Source organism: Montipora foliosa, chromosome 10 (assembly GCF_036669935.1).
Source record: "Montipora foliosa isolate CH-2021 chromosome 10, ASM3666993v2, whole genome shotgun sequence".
Classification (NCBI taxonomy): domain Eukaryota; kingdom Metazoa; phylum Cnidaria; class Anthozoa; order Scleractinia; family Acroporidae; genus Montipora; species Montipora foliosa.
In genome coordinates, this window is record NC_090878.1 from 8709118 (window position 1) to 8724117 (window position 15000).

The 15000-nt window shown below is 41.1% G+C and overlaps 1 protein-coding gene across 1 annotated transcript in view; it reads right to left on the reverse strand.

The window, feature by feature from the left end:
- Window positions 1-10045: 10045 nt before the first annotated feature.
- Window positions 10046-15000, reverse strand: part of LOC137973398 (transient receptor potential cation channel subfamily A member 1-like) — a 42805-nt gene continuing 37850 nt past the window's right edge. The window contains exons 27-31 of the mRNA XM_068820199.1: window positions 14046-14219; window positions 13063-13131; window positions 12642-12740; window positions 11648-11769; window positions 10046-11308 (exon numbers count right to left, since the gene is read on the reverse strand). Of these exons, the coding sequence (XP_068676300.1) occupies window positions 11203-11308; window positions 11648-11769; window positions 12642-12740; window positions 13063-13131; window positions 14046-14219 (570 nt within the window). The 3' untranslated portion in view covers window positions 10046-11202. The remainder of the gene's footprint in view (window positions 11309-11647; window positions 11770-12641; window positions 12741-13062; window positions 13132-14045; window positions 14220-15000) is intronic.

Sequence of the window (15000 nt, forward strand, 5' to 3'; positions counted from 1 at the left end):
TTTCACTCATCCGGATTGTAATTGGGAAATTCATTGCTATGACTAGAGCTGTCACTGAGTGGTTAAGAGATGCTCTGGGGTCGATCAACAGGAGATGACTTCTGAGGCAGAGTTTGCAATGTTATGGAACCATTTTGTGCACTGTTGGAAATCTTACAAACGTTCTCATAGTGAATGTAAAAATTTACAAAACAGATCTACATAGGATCGTGCGTGCCTCACTGAATAATTATATGTCGTCTTATCTGTTGGTATTTGTAGAGATTGCAGAGAGAGGCTTGCAGCTAGCTTACTTGGTGAGACTAGCATAGCAACCCCTTCAAGCGTAACAAAAGAAAGTCTCACACACAGTTTTGCAGAAATGTCTTTGGTAAGTCTGTACTTTTGGTCAAGAGATCCTAATTTTGTGAGTTTCCTGCGCATACTTTGGCCATGTCTTGGGAAAGTGTGTGTGGCTTTTGGTGGCTTTACTAAAAGACATTGAAGGATTTTATTTTTTAATTGGAATGACTGGGGCCAAGGGAATGGTGACGTGTGTAAGGCCAAAGACCAAAAAAATTCAATTAAGGAGGCTCCCTAGAGTTTTATGGCTGCGCGCAAGCTGGGCACTGGTATGGCGCGTAAATCCTGAATCGTGTATGTTCTTCCAATCTTTATGACGGCAGCGTGACCAAATCTGTAAAATTAACTGCTAATTTTCTCGCATTCCCTTGGGTAAAATTTGTTTTAAATTGGCTCAGTTCTAACCAAATACAGTTCCTATCAACTACCCTACATTTGTTAAAATCTGCCTGAATACAGTAAAGGAAAAGACAGATTACAAAATATTGGCAAAAGCGTCTCAGCGACCTTGACTTTTTACCGCTTCAAAATGTCAGGCAATATCATTTCCATAATGTGGCAAAGAACAAGAAAATTCGCCGAAGAAAACTATAAATATTAAGGAATTTAAACGAAAAATAGGAGTATATCTGCCTGTCATTAGATGTGATGTTGCCATGACAACGTCCATGACACTGTTTTAATCCTTAAACAGTAAGAGAACTGAGAAGTCTTGTTTTCAATTGCAGGTGCATGTTTGTGAGGGTTCAACTGTGGCAGATCGTTGCAGGTTGTTTGCATTGAGTGATTGCAAAGATCCTGCTTTTTATGATGACTGCAAACACAGCCATGACGACTGTTGCGATCGCTGCGAGTTGTTAGCATCAACAATGGATGATGAAATAGACAACACACTCGTTAAAAATGAAAGCAATTTATCAGATGACGATTGTGAAGAAATGCGTTTCTTAGTAAAACAGGCAAAAGCTCAAATAGTATCGTGGAAGGCACATATTTTACGCTCAATCCACCAAGTTTCAGCAAGGATTAACTTCCTGGAATCACTAAACGAATCCTCTGTCCTTGTCATCCAGGACTGGGCCAGGAAGTATTTGCCACGGAAGTACCGCGAGAGCCAGACAGACTAGTTTGGAAAACGAGCAATTCCTTGGCATATCAGTGTTGCGTTTACGAGAGTAGATGGCGAAATACAGATGCTGACATTCTGCCATATTTTTAAGGCCTGCAGTCAGGATAGCAATGCCGTTCTCGCAGTAATGGCAGACATTATCCAGCAGCTGAAATCCATCATGCCAAGCTTGACAACCGTCTACTATCGGCAAGACAATGCCGGCTGCTATCACTGCGGGCACGTCATTATTAGCTCAAGCAAATTAGGCCAAAAGAGGCTTGACTTTTCAGATCCACAGGGAGGAAAGGGTGCGTGTGACCGCAACGCAGCGACTATCAAGTCTCACATGAGAGTCTTCCTAAATTCAGGAAATGACATCGAGACACCCGAACAGATGTTCAAAGCCATGGTATCTTTCGGTGGAGTGCCTTCACGTAATCTCACGCTTTGTTAACCGTTTACAAGCGTGGAAACTCCAGCATTCAAGATAGATGGTGTAAGGCTTTTATCCAACATAGAGTATTCAGCTGAGGGGATTCGCGTGTGGAGGGCGTACGGTTCAGGCGCTTTACCGGCCCTTGTGGTAGCCCAAGTACACCGAAGTAATTTTTCATCGATAAAAGGGCGACCTGCTTCCGCGAAGCCCTCAGGGGATGAAAAAGAATCCACAGGCTCGGGAGGGGAAAATGCTTCGACTAGCCTTTTTGCTTGTCCGGAGGACGGATGTATCAAAAGGTTCATTAGGCATTCCTCAGTGCTTCGTCACTTGGACTATGGTAAGCGCCAATATACCCTTGAGCATGAAACCTTATACGAAAAAGCTGCTGTCCAATATGCAGAACAACTGGAAGGACAAGGAGTCACTATGGTACCCGTCGTTAAGTGTCCCTACCAAACACGCCAGTGCACGAAATCTGGATATCGGCTGGGCGCTGAAGATAACTGGACCTCGACGTACTAGGTTCACTCTTGCACAACAGTCATATCTTATCAAAAAGTTCAAACTCGGAGAGATGACAGGGCAGAAAACTGATCCTGCATCAGTGGCTCGATCTATGATGCATGCAAAAGATATCAATGGTACCAGGATGTTCCAGTGACGACTTCCTGACTGCCAATCAAATAGGAGGATTCTTTTCACGTCTTGCGTCAAAGAAAACTCTCCCTGACGAAGAAGCTGAAATCGAGGTGATGGAAACTGCTAAATATGAGGCTGACATTGATACCATGATATCCCAAGTGGTTGACGATCTCACACCAAGGCACCCGATTGTGTTTGACTCTTTCAACCTTTGCGAACTGTCCTCTACAGGGAAACTAAACACCCTTTAAATCCCACTCCTAAGAGAGATGTGTTGTCACTTTGGTATTGCTGTTGACGACATCAAGGTTAGGCGCCGGAAACCGTACATCGAAAAATTAAAAACGCTCAGTGATAAGTGTACTTGTAAGCAGCTATGATTAAAGTAGTATGTGTTGGATTAAGTAAATTATATCCAAACCAGAATTCGACATTTTCTTTTCAAAGTTCAGGTCAAGTTTTCGTTTCTTTGCTGCCCGTGATTCTGTATTATTTCACAATGCAATGTATGATAAGGAATTTCAAGATAACATTTGCTAATTGTTTTCACAATACGCAGTTCTGTATACGAGTTTAAAAAACGGGACATTGGACTTTCATACTTGCGATTTGGTGGGGTTTAAAATCCTTAAAATTGCCAAAAACCGTAACATCGCCTGGATTAATGGGGTAGCATTTTGTTCTGCGCAGTCTTATGACTGCTCTCTTTGAACGTTTTATGTTGTGCGTGCAATATAGTTAGTGGCACTTTTTGACACCTTTTTCCCCAAACTTCCCGTTGGCCGTTCTCGTCCTCGTTATTGCATCTCAGTTTGTCACGGTTCTTTACGCGCTGACGATTTTATTCTTTTTGAAAGTTGAACTTAATCGAATATCTAGTGCGTGCGCAGCGTTTTACTGAAGGGACCCGATATGCTACTTTCGTGTATTCAGAACTCACTTATCTCGCGAAACAGTTAGGAATACAGTTTAAAATAGTAGGCCTCAATATTTTGTCTCCATTAGGAGAGCCTGACTGGGGGTTATTACGTCCAAATCGTTGCGTGACATCCTTAAGGTTTTTAATAAATTCTGATTTCAACCTTAACAGGTTGAAATCAGAATTTATTTTACCACAACGACAACGTAAAGTTTGTTTCCTTCATTTCGCACATAATTTATTTTTTAGGCTTGATGCTTCCAAATAAATATGAAAAACAAGCGCAGGATTAATGATAAGTCGCTCTTCATTCCTCACTTTAAATTAAATATACACGCAAATATGTTTTCTACATGTTAGTGCAAGTGCAAAAAGCCCTTTAAATCTTGCAATCGCATTCATAATACGCCAGTAATTAAGAAACGAAAGATATCATGAGCAACTGAAAAGAAGTGGCAGAAGTCACGGCTTGACTTCCGTGACATCATTTACACAAGTTGACGGATTGATGCTGTGACTTTGCCGATTTTGAGGGTGTTGATAGTCGGCGCTGATAAGAAGCCCGGCGCTAATTTTTATATCCGGATTAAGACCAACGTTTCTACTAACTAAATCTAAAAATTTCGGGCGATTTGCTATTTTACGGGGAATGGATATCTCCTTCTGAAAAAATGCACCGAGCCGGGAATTTCGACCACGCAAAATTTTGCTAATTTTTCACGGCTTTCCCTGAATTTCTGTTTCCACACAGAAGTGAATATTTAGGCTCGAATTACTCGTTGACACGTATTAAAGAAGTTTCTGGGCACAAATGTGAGGTTAAAAGCGATGCGAACTGAAAATGGGGATTGATTTGAATTTAGCATCTTACGCTAAAATGGTGGCGTTTTCTCTGATCGCGGGGGCCGAACAGAATTTCGTCCTTGTCGGGAATTAAAATAAATCTTTCAAGAAAAAAATCCCACCACGTTTCTTACAGTATGATAGGCTATCTTTGTATGAAATATGAAGAATTTGTTTTTTTCATCATGTGCCAACCTTTTTTATTTTCGCTCGGTTTTAGTGGACATTTCCTCTTAATTGTATCGTTGCGCATGACCGCCACAGTCCTTTCTGTAACCTACTTATGGTCATTTCTGTCAATGTTTTGATAAAAAAGCAGTTACTTTAAGGTATTGCACCCCTTGGTTTGACATTTTTATTGCATATTTGCTGATGTGTGAAGGGCGAAGCCGGTTGAAGTGGACACTTAAAAGACGAGCCTGCGGGCAGGCTCTCCAAGGGTCTGGGGCTGGGCGTTGAATCTCATTCAACCCCCAGACCCAGTCCCCCGGAGAGTCTGCTCGCAGGCAATTAAAAGGCATGCAACAAACGGCAAATCTGATTCATTACTTGTGGAAGCAAAATACTGGATAGGTCGACAAAACTGAACGGGTTCAAGAAGTCATGTTTTCCAGAAACTTCGATTTCTCGAGTTCTCCTTTAAATTTATGAGGGAACCTCCACTCCAACATAAAAATAACTTTAAATCCCAGGAAATAACCGTTACATTCAAGTAACCAATCAGGATCAAGTAATCATGTCCTCTTGCTCACCAAAAGTGCCCTCGTGATTAAGGAAAAATGCCCTCCGTCTCAGTCCATTACCATTCAGTAATTTTTGCAGCGTTAGTGACAAGATAGATACCCCGGGTATAGAGATAAGGGACAAACCTAATTGCTTGTACCCTGGAAGGAGGGAAAGCTCGATACTGATAGCTTACCTTGCACCAATGTGCTCGGGCCCGATGACCGGCGTCTTATGTCACCGGGTCTGCTTGTCTATTGTGCTCCCCTGCTGTTCATTGGTTGTATCTGCAGGAACATAAGATTACAATCCATTCATAGAAGCCTGACTATAACGTACTCTGACTGTTAAGTTAAACTCAGTTATAAGCTAGAGACCGGCGTGATACATGATTTTCATCTGATATCAAATGGACCAAATTTTAAAATTTCGAGCACACTGTTAAAACAGTCTGTTCCACGTCATCATGATCAATACTAGGCCACCAAATTTTCTCCCGAAACAGTTGCTTTGTACACACAATGCCTTGGTGAGCCTCATGGTCTAGCTGGAGGGTTCGTCGTCGTAACTGGGCTGGAATTACGAGCCGTCTTCTGCAAAGAATAAGGTCTTTGGTAACGGACAATTCAGAACGAACAAAGGAAGAAGCTCATCAGGCGTAGCGGGCCATTTGTCACCATTGAGATACTCTCAGTTGTAATTGCTGCAGTACTGGGTCATCTTTCGTTGCATTAACAATCTCTGTCTGGGACATGGCTCTGGGAATGGACTTGGAGGCAATGTAATTGATGTACCGTCTGCCTTTCACGGTTGGGCTGGCGTTGCAGAGGAGGCACGAAAGGACATCGGCTGGATTAGTCTTGCCAGCCATGTGTACGATATTTAACTTGTAGGACTGAAGTCGCAGCGCCCATCATTCTATTCGGGGCGGTGGCTTAGACTTGGGGCTGTAAATTGTTTGTAATCGGTGTAGAGAGTGAATTCGGTATATGTGAAAACGTTCGCAACCCCAGACCTCTACTATGGCTTCACGCTCTGTCTGAGAATATCTTCTCTCGACATCTGTTAAGTGGGCGACAAGCAAAAGCGACAAGGCGAAGGGAAGTGCCATCGCGCTGCATTATTATTGCTCCGAGTCCGACGAAACTGGCGTCGACGCGTAACTGACTATCTTTCGTCTCGTCGCGATCGTAGTGTGCCATAACGCGAACTGTGTTCAGTGCAGATTTCAGCTTTTGAAAAGCTTCTTGGTGTTGCTTTGTCTAAGACCACTGGACGGCTTTCCTTGTAAGTTGTGGAAGGGGGTCTGAAAAGGGTGGAGAAATCTTGAATGAACCTGGAACAGTAATTAACTAGACCAAGGAAACTACGAACTTCGACCTGGCTCTGTGGAGTACGAACTGCTTGTATAGATTTGACATTTTGTCGTCAAGGGGAAAGACCAGCCGCTGAGACTTTGAAACCAAAGAAAACCAACTCGGAGACGCTGAAAAGGCATTTTTCTTTATTCAGAATAAGTCCACACTCTCGTAAAAGTTTCTTCTAGGCTGTGGTCGAGTGATCCTTGGTCCTTGCCGAAGACTGTAATGTCGTCGGAAATGTTTTGGACGCCTGCAATGCCTTTTAGGGTTACCTGAATGATGTACTGGTATTGCTCTGAAGCAGAGGACAAACCGAACATTAGACGTTTGTAGAGCTTGAGACCCGTGTGAGTAGAAACACGAATCTGCGTGCTGCTCAATTTGGTGGTAACTCCATCGTAGATCGATTTTCGAAAATACCTTGGCCCCATTTGTCGCCTGTAAGGTCTCTTCTAAAGTCGGTATAAGGTGTCGCTCACGGACCACCGCTTCATTGACCCGCCTCATGTCCACCACCCACGGGGACACCCACAGGGTAGGACGCTCGGCATTTTCTATGATGCCAAGGTCTGTCAATTGCTGTAACTTTTGTTCGACGTCTATGAAAGGGTGTTTGTCTAAGAGGTTGCGCCCCGGGGTTACATCGGGGTCAGTGTGAATTTGCCAACCCTTCAAAAATACTGGAGTATTGCGTTATCAACTGATCCACGCGGGAAACTCGTGCGGTATCGATTGTACCAGTGGTACCAAGTTTTCGCCACCGAGCGTAAATGCGCCTGCTCCTACTCTAAGTAGGCCTTTGCATAAAAGCAAACTAGCGTTTTCGTTGTCGACAACCACGAACTGAGCGTCGGTTGATAAGCCGGTAGAACAAGAACACACATGCATATCGAATACGTCCTTAACTGGGATGGGTCGGGTGAATCATAAGGGTAAACGCCGAAAGATCCTTTTAATAGGGGAATATCACAAAAACGCTGGAAGGACTGAATGTCGAGAACATTTACAGTAGCACCGGAATCAATGATTATGGGTATGTCCGCGCACAGGAACAGTACACTGAGAAATCGGTTAAGTGATCTTGCGAATGCTCTCCGGTTTCAACGAAGTGAATAGCTTCACGCCGATCGCGACCAACTTGAAATGAACGTTTGCTAAATTATGGAATAATTTGCCACTAGATATAAAGTTAAGCCCTAACGTGAATGTGGTTAAATCTAAGCTTGAGACTTACTTGTTCAAGTATAGTTATTATTGATTCTCGCAAGGAGAACCACAGTGCCGTTCGGGTTGGCGACTGAAAAATCATTGAAGCACATCTGATGCAAATCGAGTCCTCAGACGCAAATTGGCCATTTCCGAGTTCATGTCTGCCTACTCTTCCTAGCGAGTCTAAGTGCGAAGTTTTTGTGATGGTAATTAGTTCTACTTTACATATGAATGAAAACTAATTTTCATAAGAAAAACTTGGCACTTAGACTCGCTTTGAAGAGGAGGCAGACATGAACTCGGAAATGGCCTATTGGAAACAGGGGCGACATGTTCAGCATATAATTTAAACGTACCTCAACTGCCTTTCATACTATGTTAGTCAGGGGCAGATGTAGTGAAAAAGTAAGAAAAAAATATACTATTAATAATAATTTTTAATTCAACTTTAAAAACAGAAAAATATGTACATAATTTACAGAAATATTAAAAAGTAAGAATTGGAAGCACTATACAACATTAAATAGTATTATAAATCATAAGAATACAATCACTGTGTCAATAACGATTTCATTCCTTGCGGCTCAGATGTTATCACATAGCTCTTACAGGCAGTACAGTGTTTTAGAACTAAATTCAAAAAATAAAAATAAAAATAATAATGATAATGATGATGATGATGATGATAACGATAACGATAATGCTAATGCTACTGCTAATGCTAATGACGATGATGGTGATTCATTTAGAGCTTGGGCTCTACTTGGGAACACTGTACAAAAATCAAATTAACACATCAAATCATAGATTGGTTTTTCAAGGGAGGGGAGGGAAACACCGGAGTACCCGGAGAAAAAAAATTGTCGAAGCAGAGTAGAGAACCAACGAAACTCAACCCACATATTACGTCAAGTCTGGGAATGGAACCCGGGCCACATTGTTGGGAGGCGAGTGCGCCATCACTGCATCCCTGGTGGCGATGACGTAATGTGCCAGTGAAGGATAACGGATCTAAACGAAACGCTTCCGTTTTGAGAGATTTCTCATCTCGTACGTGGTAAACGGCATGCAAAGCTCGTTTCATTTGAAGCTCATTTCTTGCCTGTTATCTACAGATATCGCGAGACTTCTCTGAAGAGAGAGAGACTATTGAGTTAGGACAAGAAAATTTTCAAGCGTTGCAACAACCATCAGCATACCGTTTGCAGTTTCATGTATGGCACGATGCTAAATCTCTCTTTTGATTAAGCCGCTAATAAAGGTATTGTAGTTCTTTTATGGTTAAGTAACTAAAAAGATCATACCTTTCTTATTTAAAGCTTTGATATCTCAAAATGGCATCCACTCGACCATAAAACAACTCTTGTTTTGCAAAGTGAAATACTCGTAGCAACGACTTTCAGCCAAATTGGACTCCCTAGTTGTCTGATGGCAGTAATCCGAAAAGACACAGCCATGCGCATTTGAATCATTCGTACACTCTTCGCAATAACATTCTTAATCACCAATCCAGGATAAACTGAGCAAATGAAGACAGCTATGGCAAAATAAGCGCCTCAAAAATTTATAAAAGCTTGCCAGTGAACAAACATTCATACGCGTGCAACACCGAGCGCGCTCGTTTGAAACAAGCGTCCAGCTCGTGCCATGAAAATTCCAGGCCATGCACGTGCAATCCACCGGTAATTTTCTGTATCTTTAAGAATTTTCTTTTATCTGGAAGGACCACAAAACTTGGACACCCGAGAGAGAGATTTAAATTTTAATAAATTTTAAGTGACTCGAGTAGGATAAGTAGTTCGATTTTTCCTTTTTTAGCAAATGCAAACGGTGGGAATATCGCGTTTTTCAAAGTGCGCATTCTCATAGCGGAAAACCCATAGTGTTCCCCGTAGCGGAAATTGTTGAACTGGTACTCCAGTGTAAAGATCTATATTCTCCTCTCCCGAGACAGCGATTCTTTCGGTTAGCTCCAACAACAAGGATCTCTGCTGGTTCCTAAACAAGAAGACCTACAGATCCTTTGCGCAAACGCAATCTGAAAAAGTTGAAACCACAGTATTTGCCAACGGTTTGAGGAATGGGCTCTCACTACGACAGTGGGAATTCCAAACTGGCCGGATGTCGTTATTCTCGGTGCAGAACGGAAAGAATCGAAATCAATTGAAAAAGCTTTCCGTTGGCAGCATATGCGCTTAAAAAAAACAAAAACACAAAAACTGGACAATACTGAGTTAATAACGTAAACTGCTATAATTATCTCTTGCTTGGCAAGGTAAAAAGTTCAAATTTTAAACTCTATCCAGCGGTCAATTTTACCCATCAACTTAGATCATGCCAAATTCCAATTCTTTAATCCCCTTCAATTAATCCTCTCTGTATCTTTTCACACTCATTCCCTTTCATGGCACACATTTTCATCCCCTTCCAAAAGTACAAGAACTTGAGCCAAGTAAGCGTACATGTTTGTTTATTTGTTAAGTAAAAGTCATTACGTGCCGTGGAACAATTTTCATACATTGAAATCCCTCCAATGCTGAAATTTATTTAATCAGATCGCTAGAGTAAGCAATGAGAAAATATTTAATACCAACGCAAAAGGTCGAAAAGTAGATGCGTTGTCATGGTAATTAACCCACATTAGCACAGGTACCAATCGAGTTTTGAGCAACTTGGAAATATTTCTGTACCATCCCATATGCATGATGCATTTTACACCTTTAGATTGAACTACAAGGCCTCGTTTACAGAAATGCGTTTTCAAAATTCACCAATTTCGTCGCGGTAAAAACGAAACAAAATATATTTCATCAACTCTATCGTGTTCCTGTGGTTTTTACCTATCCACACTACAACGATAAACAACGATGAGAAGTCTTCGTTTTCACCTATCAACACATACTCTTTTTTAAGAGAATAAACCGTAGTAATAAGAACAACGGCACTAAAAAATGTCGTAAAGCACTGTAGCTGGTTTGGCGCTTACAATGCGTCAATAATTGAACTAAGCCGGTATGTACAGCGAAGGAGATGTTGTAGTCCAGTAGCAGGCACTAGAATCTTTTGTAACTATGACTCTTTAACGTCCAACACAATTTGGGTATTATTAGCAAGGGACGGAGCCTGCAGTTTAATTAAACTCCTTATCCAAGAAGACTTGAAAGACCAACCATTTTTAGGTGTAATTACAAAGGTACGATTTTCCCCTCCTTTGTTTTAAGATCCTGGGTGTCTTTGGTATCGGGCCCTTCTCTTCCACGTTTTGTAAATAGCCTAAAATTCTCTGCCTCCTGCCTGGTTGTTTCCTTTTAATTATTACTTACAGATTATTAAAGTGGAGTGCCGTTGAACTACCTTGTGCGCTATCTATATAAAATTATTCACTACTGCTAATGGAGAATCGTTAAACAAGTATTTCAACAAACATTAACATGCACACTTACTTACTAATATATGAATTGTTTATCAAAACTCAGTGACTATGGATCAAAACTTTGTGAACGCACCATAATAACGTAAGGTATGGTTAGACCTTTTCGTCAAAGTGAAGTACATTCAAACATCACCATTAATGAATGTCCGTGACGGATAAAAAAAAACTCCTTTTGAAGGCTTAGAACTCTCTGTATCCGCTTGTTTCTTCCCGGTTCTTCTTAATGGGATCCATGGATTTAATCAATGCTGATTGTTCCTTCAATAGATCGTATATCCCATTGATTCTGATTGAAAGGAAAAAATCAGTTTAAGTTACTAAGTCAGTCCAGTAATCTCACATCCAACAGAGTAAGAATGGAACGACTTTTTAAATGCGCTCTTCCAACTAATAATGGAGGAAATATTATTTAAGACGCACGAACCAGTCACTGACAGGGTTAACGATGTTAACGGCACCTCAACGTCCAAGAACATCAGAACTACCCTGTTTTGTGTTTATTAATGACTTGAGTTCGAAGAAGGTTGAAAACAAGTAAGCAAGAAACCATATACCATCCGAGAATTTTTCTTAGTATCACGAATGTCAAGTCTAATGTGTTGAAACGTATTGAGCGTATCCATACCTCTTCTCCTGCTCTGCTACCTTCTCCATCAATGGATGAAACGCAGGGGGGAGGTCTAGGTATGTCTCCTCGTCATCTTTATCCTCTCCAGGGCGACTGAACCCTATTAGCATTTCATACAGCTAAATCAAGAACACAACGATTATCGATCACCCTGCTTTTTATGTCTTTTTTAAACAACTTAAAGTTTCGGTGTTTGCCGTCCCTATGCTAATGTTCGTTTGCCTTGTGATTGACTTGTCCCTCGGAGGATCAAGGGGGTGGGGGTAGTGGAGTGGATTTCAGCCACTTATTTTTTCATGAGATATACACTGGAGAACTATAGCAGCTGTTCCAAATACATTTAAGGGAAAAGACTTAAGAACAAGGTGAAAAATCCAGCCTATTACATTAAATCACATTTACATTCAAAATTGCCAAAAAAAAGGGTTCCATTTAAAAACTGGAGTTTTGTTTGCGTATAAATTCGATTTAAAGACGGTCATTTGTGGGTTCTAATTTTCCCGGAGCGTCACACCGGTATCGCGAGGTCACGGGTTCAAACCCAGTTGAAGTCCTGGCCCTAGTTATTCAAACGATGGATATCGCTATCCGCCGGATAAATCACTGTCCACTGGATAACTCAATGGATTTTACTAGTGTTTATCCGCTGGATAGCACTATCCATCGTTTGAACAACTGGGGCTTCTCTACGCAATTGCTAAAATTGCGTCCATAACTGCGAGGATCATTGGTTTACTTGATTTCATATCCATATCCGCAGTTCTGTATATGATTTATTTCGTATATCAATTGGTTCAGTGAAAATAAATTAATCTCTTGCAAGGATGATTTTTTTCACTTTCTCTGCCATTCCATTTACTGCGCGCACTTGTTCAATCTTTTTTTACTAGCTCGATTCAATTAATCTTTAGTTGTTCTTTTTCTTATTCTACTTCCAGCCAAATGCCTTCAAAGGCGAATACGTTCTTATGACTCAGGATGGATGAAATACCTTGGATGTCTTGTTGGGATACTCTACATGTTTGGCAATATGAGCTCTCTGACGGAGCCATCCGGGACTTGTCTCTTCCATATCGAGTACCAATTCCACCTGAGGGGAAAAAATCATTATACCACCCTTTATTTGCTTGGGTCATCTTTTTGTGTGTGGGATGGGCAGGGGGTAAGGGAGAAGGAAACCGTGGGGGACCCTGGAGGGATTATCATTTTTACCATCATCTCCCTTTCATTCACCGCAAGTTGGGCTATTTTGAATAGGAACAAAAGAATAATTTAAAGGCAGCCATTTTTGCATAGGGTCTATAGAGCCACTCCGAAAACCTCTACAAGGTAACGCGTGACAATTGGCAGCTTATCATATATATGACTTTTGTCATATACGAAAAAGCTAATCTCCCAAGTGTTTGTTGTACCTGCATTACGTAACGATCCAACACAGCATTTTCTTGGATCTTATCAATGTCTCCAACAGCAAGACCAACCTAAATGAGTAAAAAAAATTATAAATTCGCGAACGAGATCTAGTTGTTCGAAGCAGTTTGCTTCTGTTCAAGGTCGAATATGTTTACAAGAGTCGAATGAATTATTCAAGATTAAACCCCTAAAGGAGACCATAATAAATATATATATTTATATTTGTTCTCGTGAAACCCTAAACTAGACCTTCACGGCTACACATGGGCTACACATGATTGCGTTCTCCCCAAAACACCCTAAGTGAGACAAAAATCCAAAATTTACACCCCTAAGCGAGACGACGAGCATCCCTCCCCTTTCATATGCGAGTCTCCCCCACCCCCTCCCCTCCGGGCCACACATTTAGTACAATTTTCAACAGTAATTTAACCTACAGAACGTTTTCTAGAATGATTGGTTGCAAATACGAAAGTGCTTTGTCCCTAGGATTGACCGAATGAAGATTATTCCAAACGCGGTTTTGCTGGGCTCCGACTAAACTCTGTTTAAGACTTGTTTCTTTGCAAAAAGGAGGAAGCTTATGAACAAAGACAGCATCGGTGGATCTCTAAAAACCTGGCTCAAGTTGTTCAAGAGGTGGATAACGCTACCCATCGGATAAGTCACTATCCATTGGAAAGTGCAATTGGTTTTCCTAGTGTTTATCCTCTGGATAGCGATTTATCCGGATGATATCGCTATCCATCGTTTGAACAACTGGCACCCGCTTAATGAGACTTTCAAAATGCGACCAGCAGTCTGCAGTAGGCATCTTGCATTGTCGACTGGCCATCTTTCTGGCAATGTGTACTTAACTGTCTTTATGCACTTTTAACACGCACTGCACTTCTTTAACTAATTAGTATATGCACTTTAATTATGCACAGCTTACATAATTATGCAATATTCATCCATTATTTATCAGCAAAGTCACACCTACCAACATATTCATAATTATGATTGGCATTCCCAGCACAAACATGACGAACAAAATATTGCTCAGAATCGCGTATTCAAGTTTGGCCCACGGCATAAACACATCTGCATAGTTCATTTCACCTAGGGTCATCACAAAGATGGTCATCATGGAGTAAGGAAAGCTTGCGTATTGCTCCTGTTTAGAAAACAAGATCAAACTATGAAAAAATGGGAAAACTCTCATTCTCTTTCAAAAGTCGTACTTGTTAGCTTTTGCATACCAATGTGGAAACTTCACCCCTGGGAAAGAATAGAATCATTATGAAGGTAAGTCGTGAACGAGGCTTTGCTACCATCCACTCTGGATATTACTGCAATTGAAGTGTTAATAACGGCTATTATTGTGAGTCGTTCTTCAAAGAATGCCGGCAAAAGGAGACAAAACTGGTAATCGCTCTATTTCAAAATGATGAAAGGGAATCTTCAAACAGTTTTCGAATATTTTATTTAAACTATTTCAAAGTCGGTTCGGTGTTAATATACAAAAGACATGGAAAAGCTTTTCGTAGTTGTTCTGATTTTTCATGAATTTAGACTGTGTGAGTAAACGGAGCCCAACATTTTGATATAATAATTCGAATACCTGTTGACAAAAGGGGGACAGGAAACGAACTCAAATGACGAGGGGCAGGAGGAAAACATAATGAGTGGGCTCGATTTTCCTGCGCTCACTCGTGTTCAACTATTTTCAGCAAGAAGAAACCACTAGAATGCTGAGCGACAGACCGTGTTTGTTACACAAACTCAAACCCTTTGGTAACATTATCAAACACAAAACAGAGGCTGGTAATCGAGCCAACCCAGTTGTTTGGCAAAATGTAATGAATGAGGCCCGTTTTAAACGTCGCATTTTTCATGTGCCGAATCTACTGCAAATGACAAAAATCTATTGTTTTCGTAATTTGCATTAGATTCGG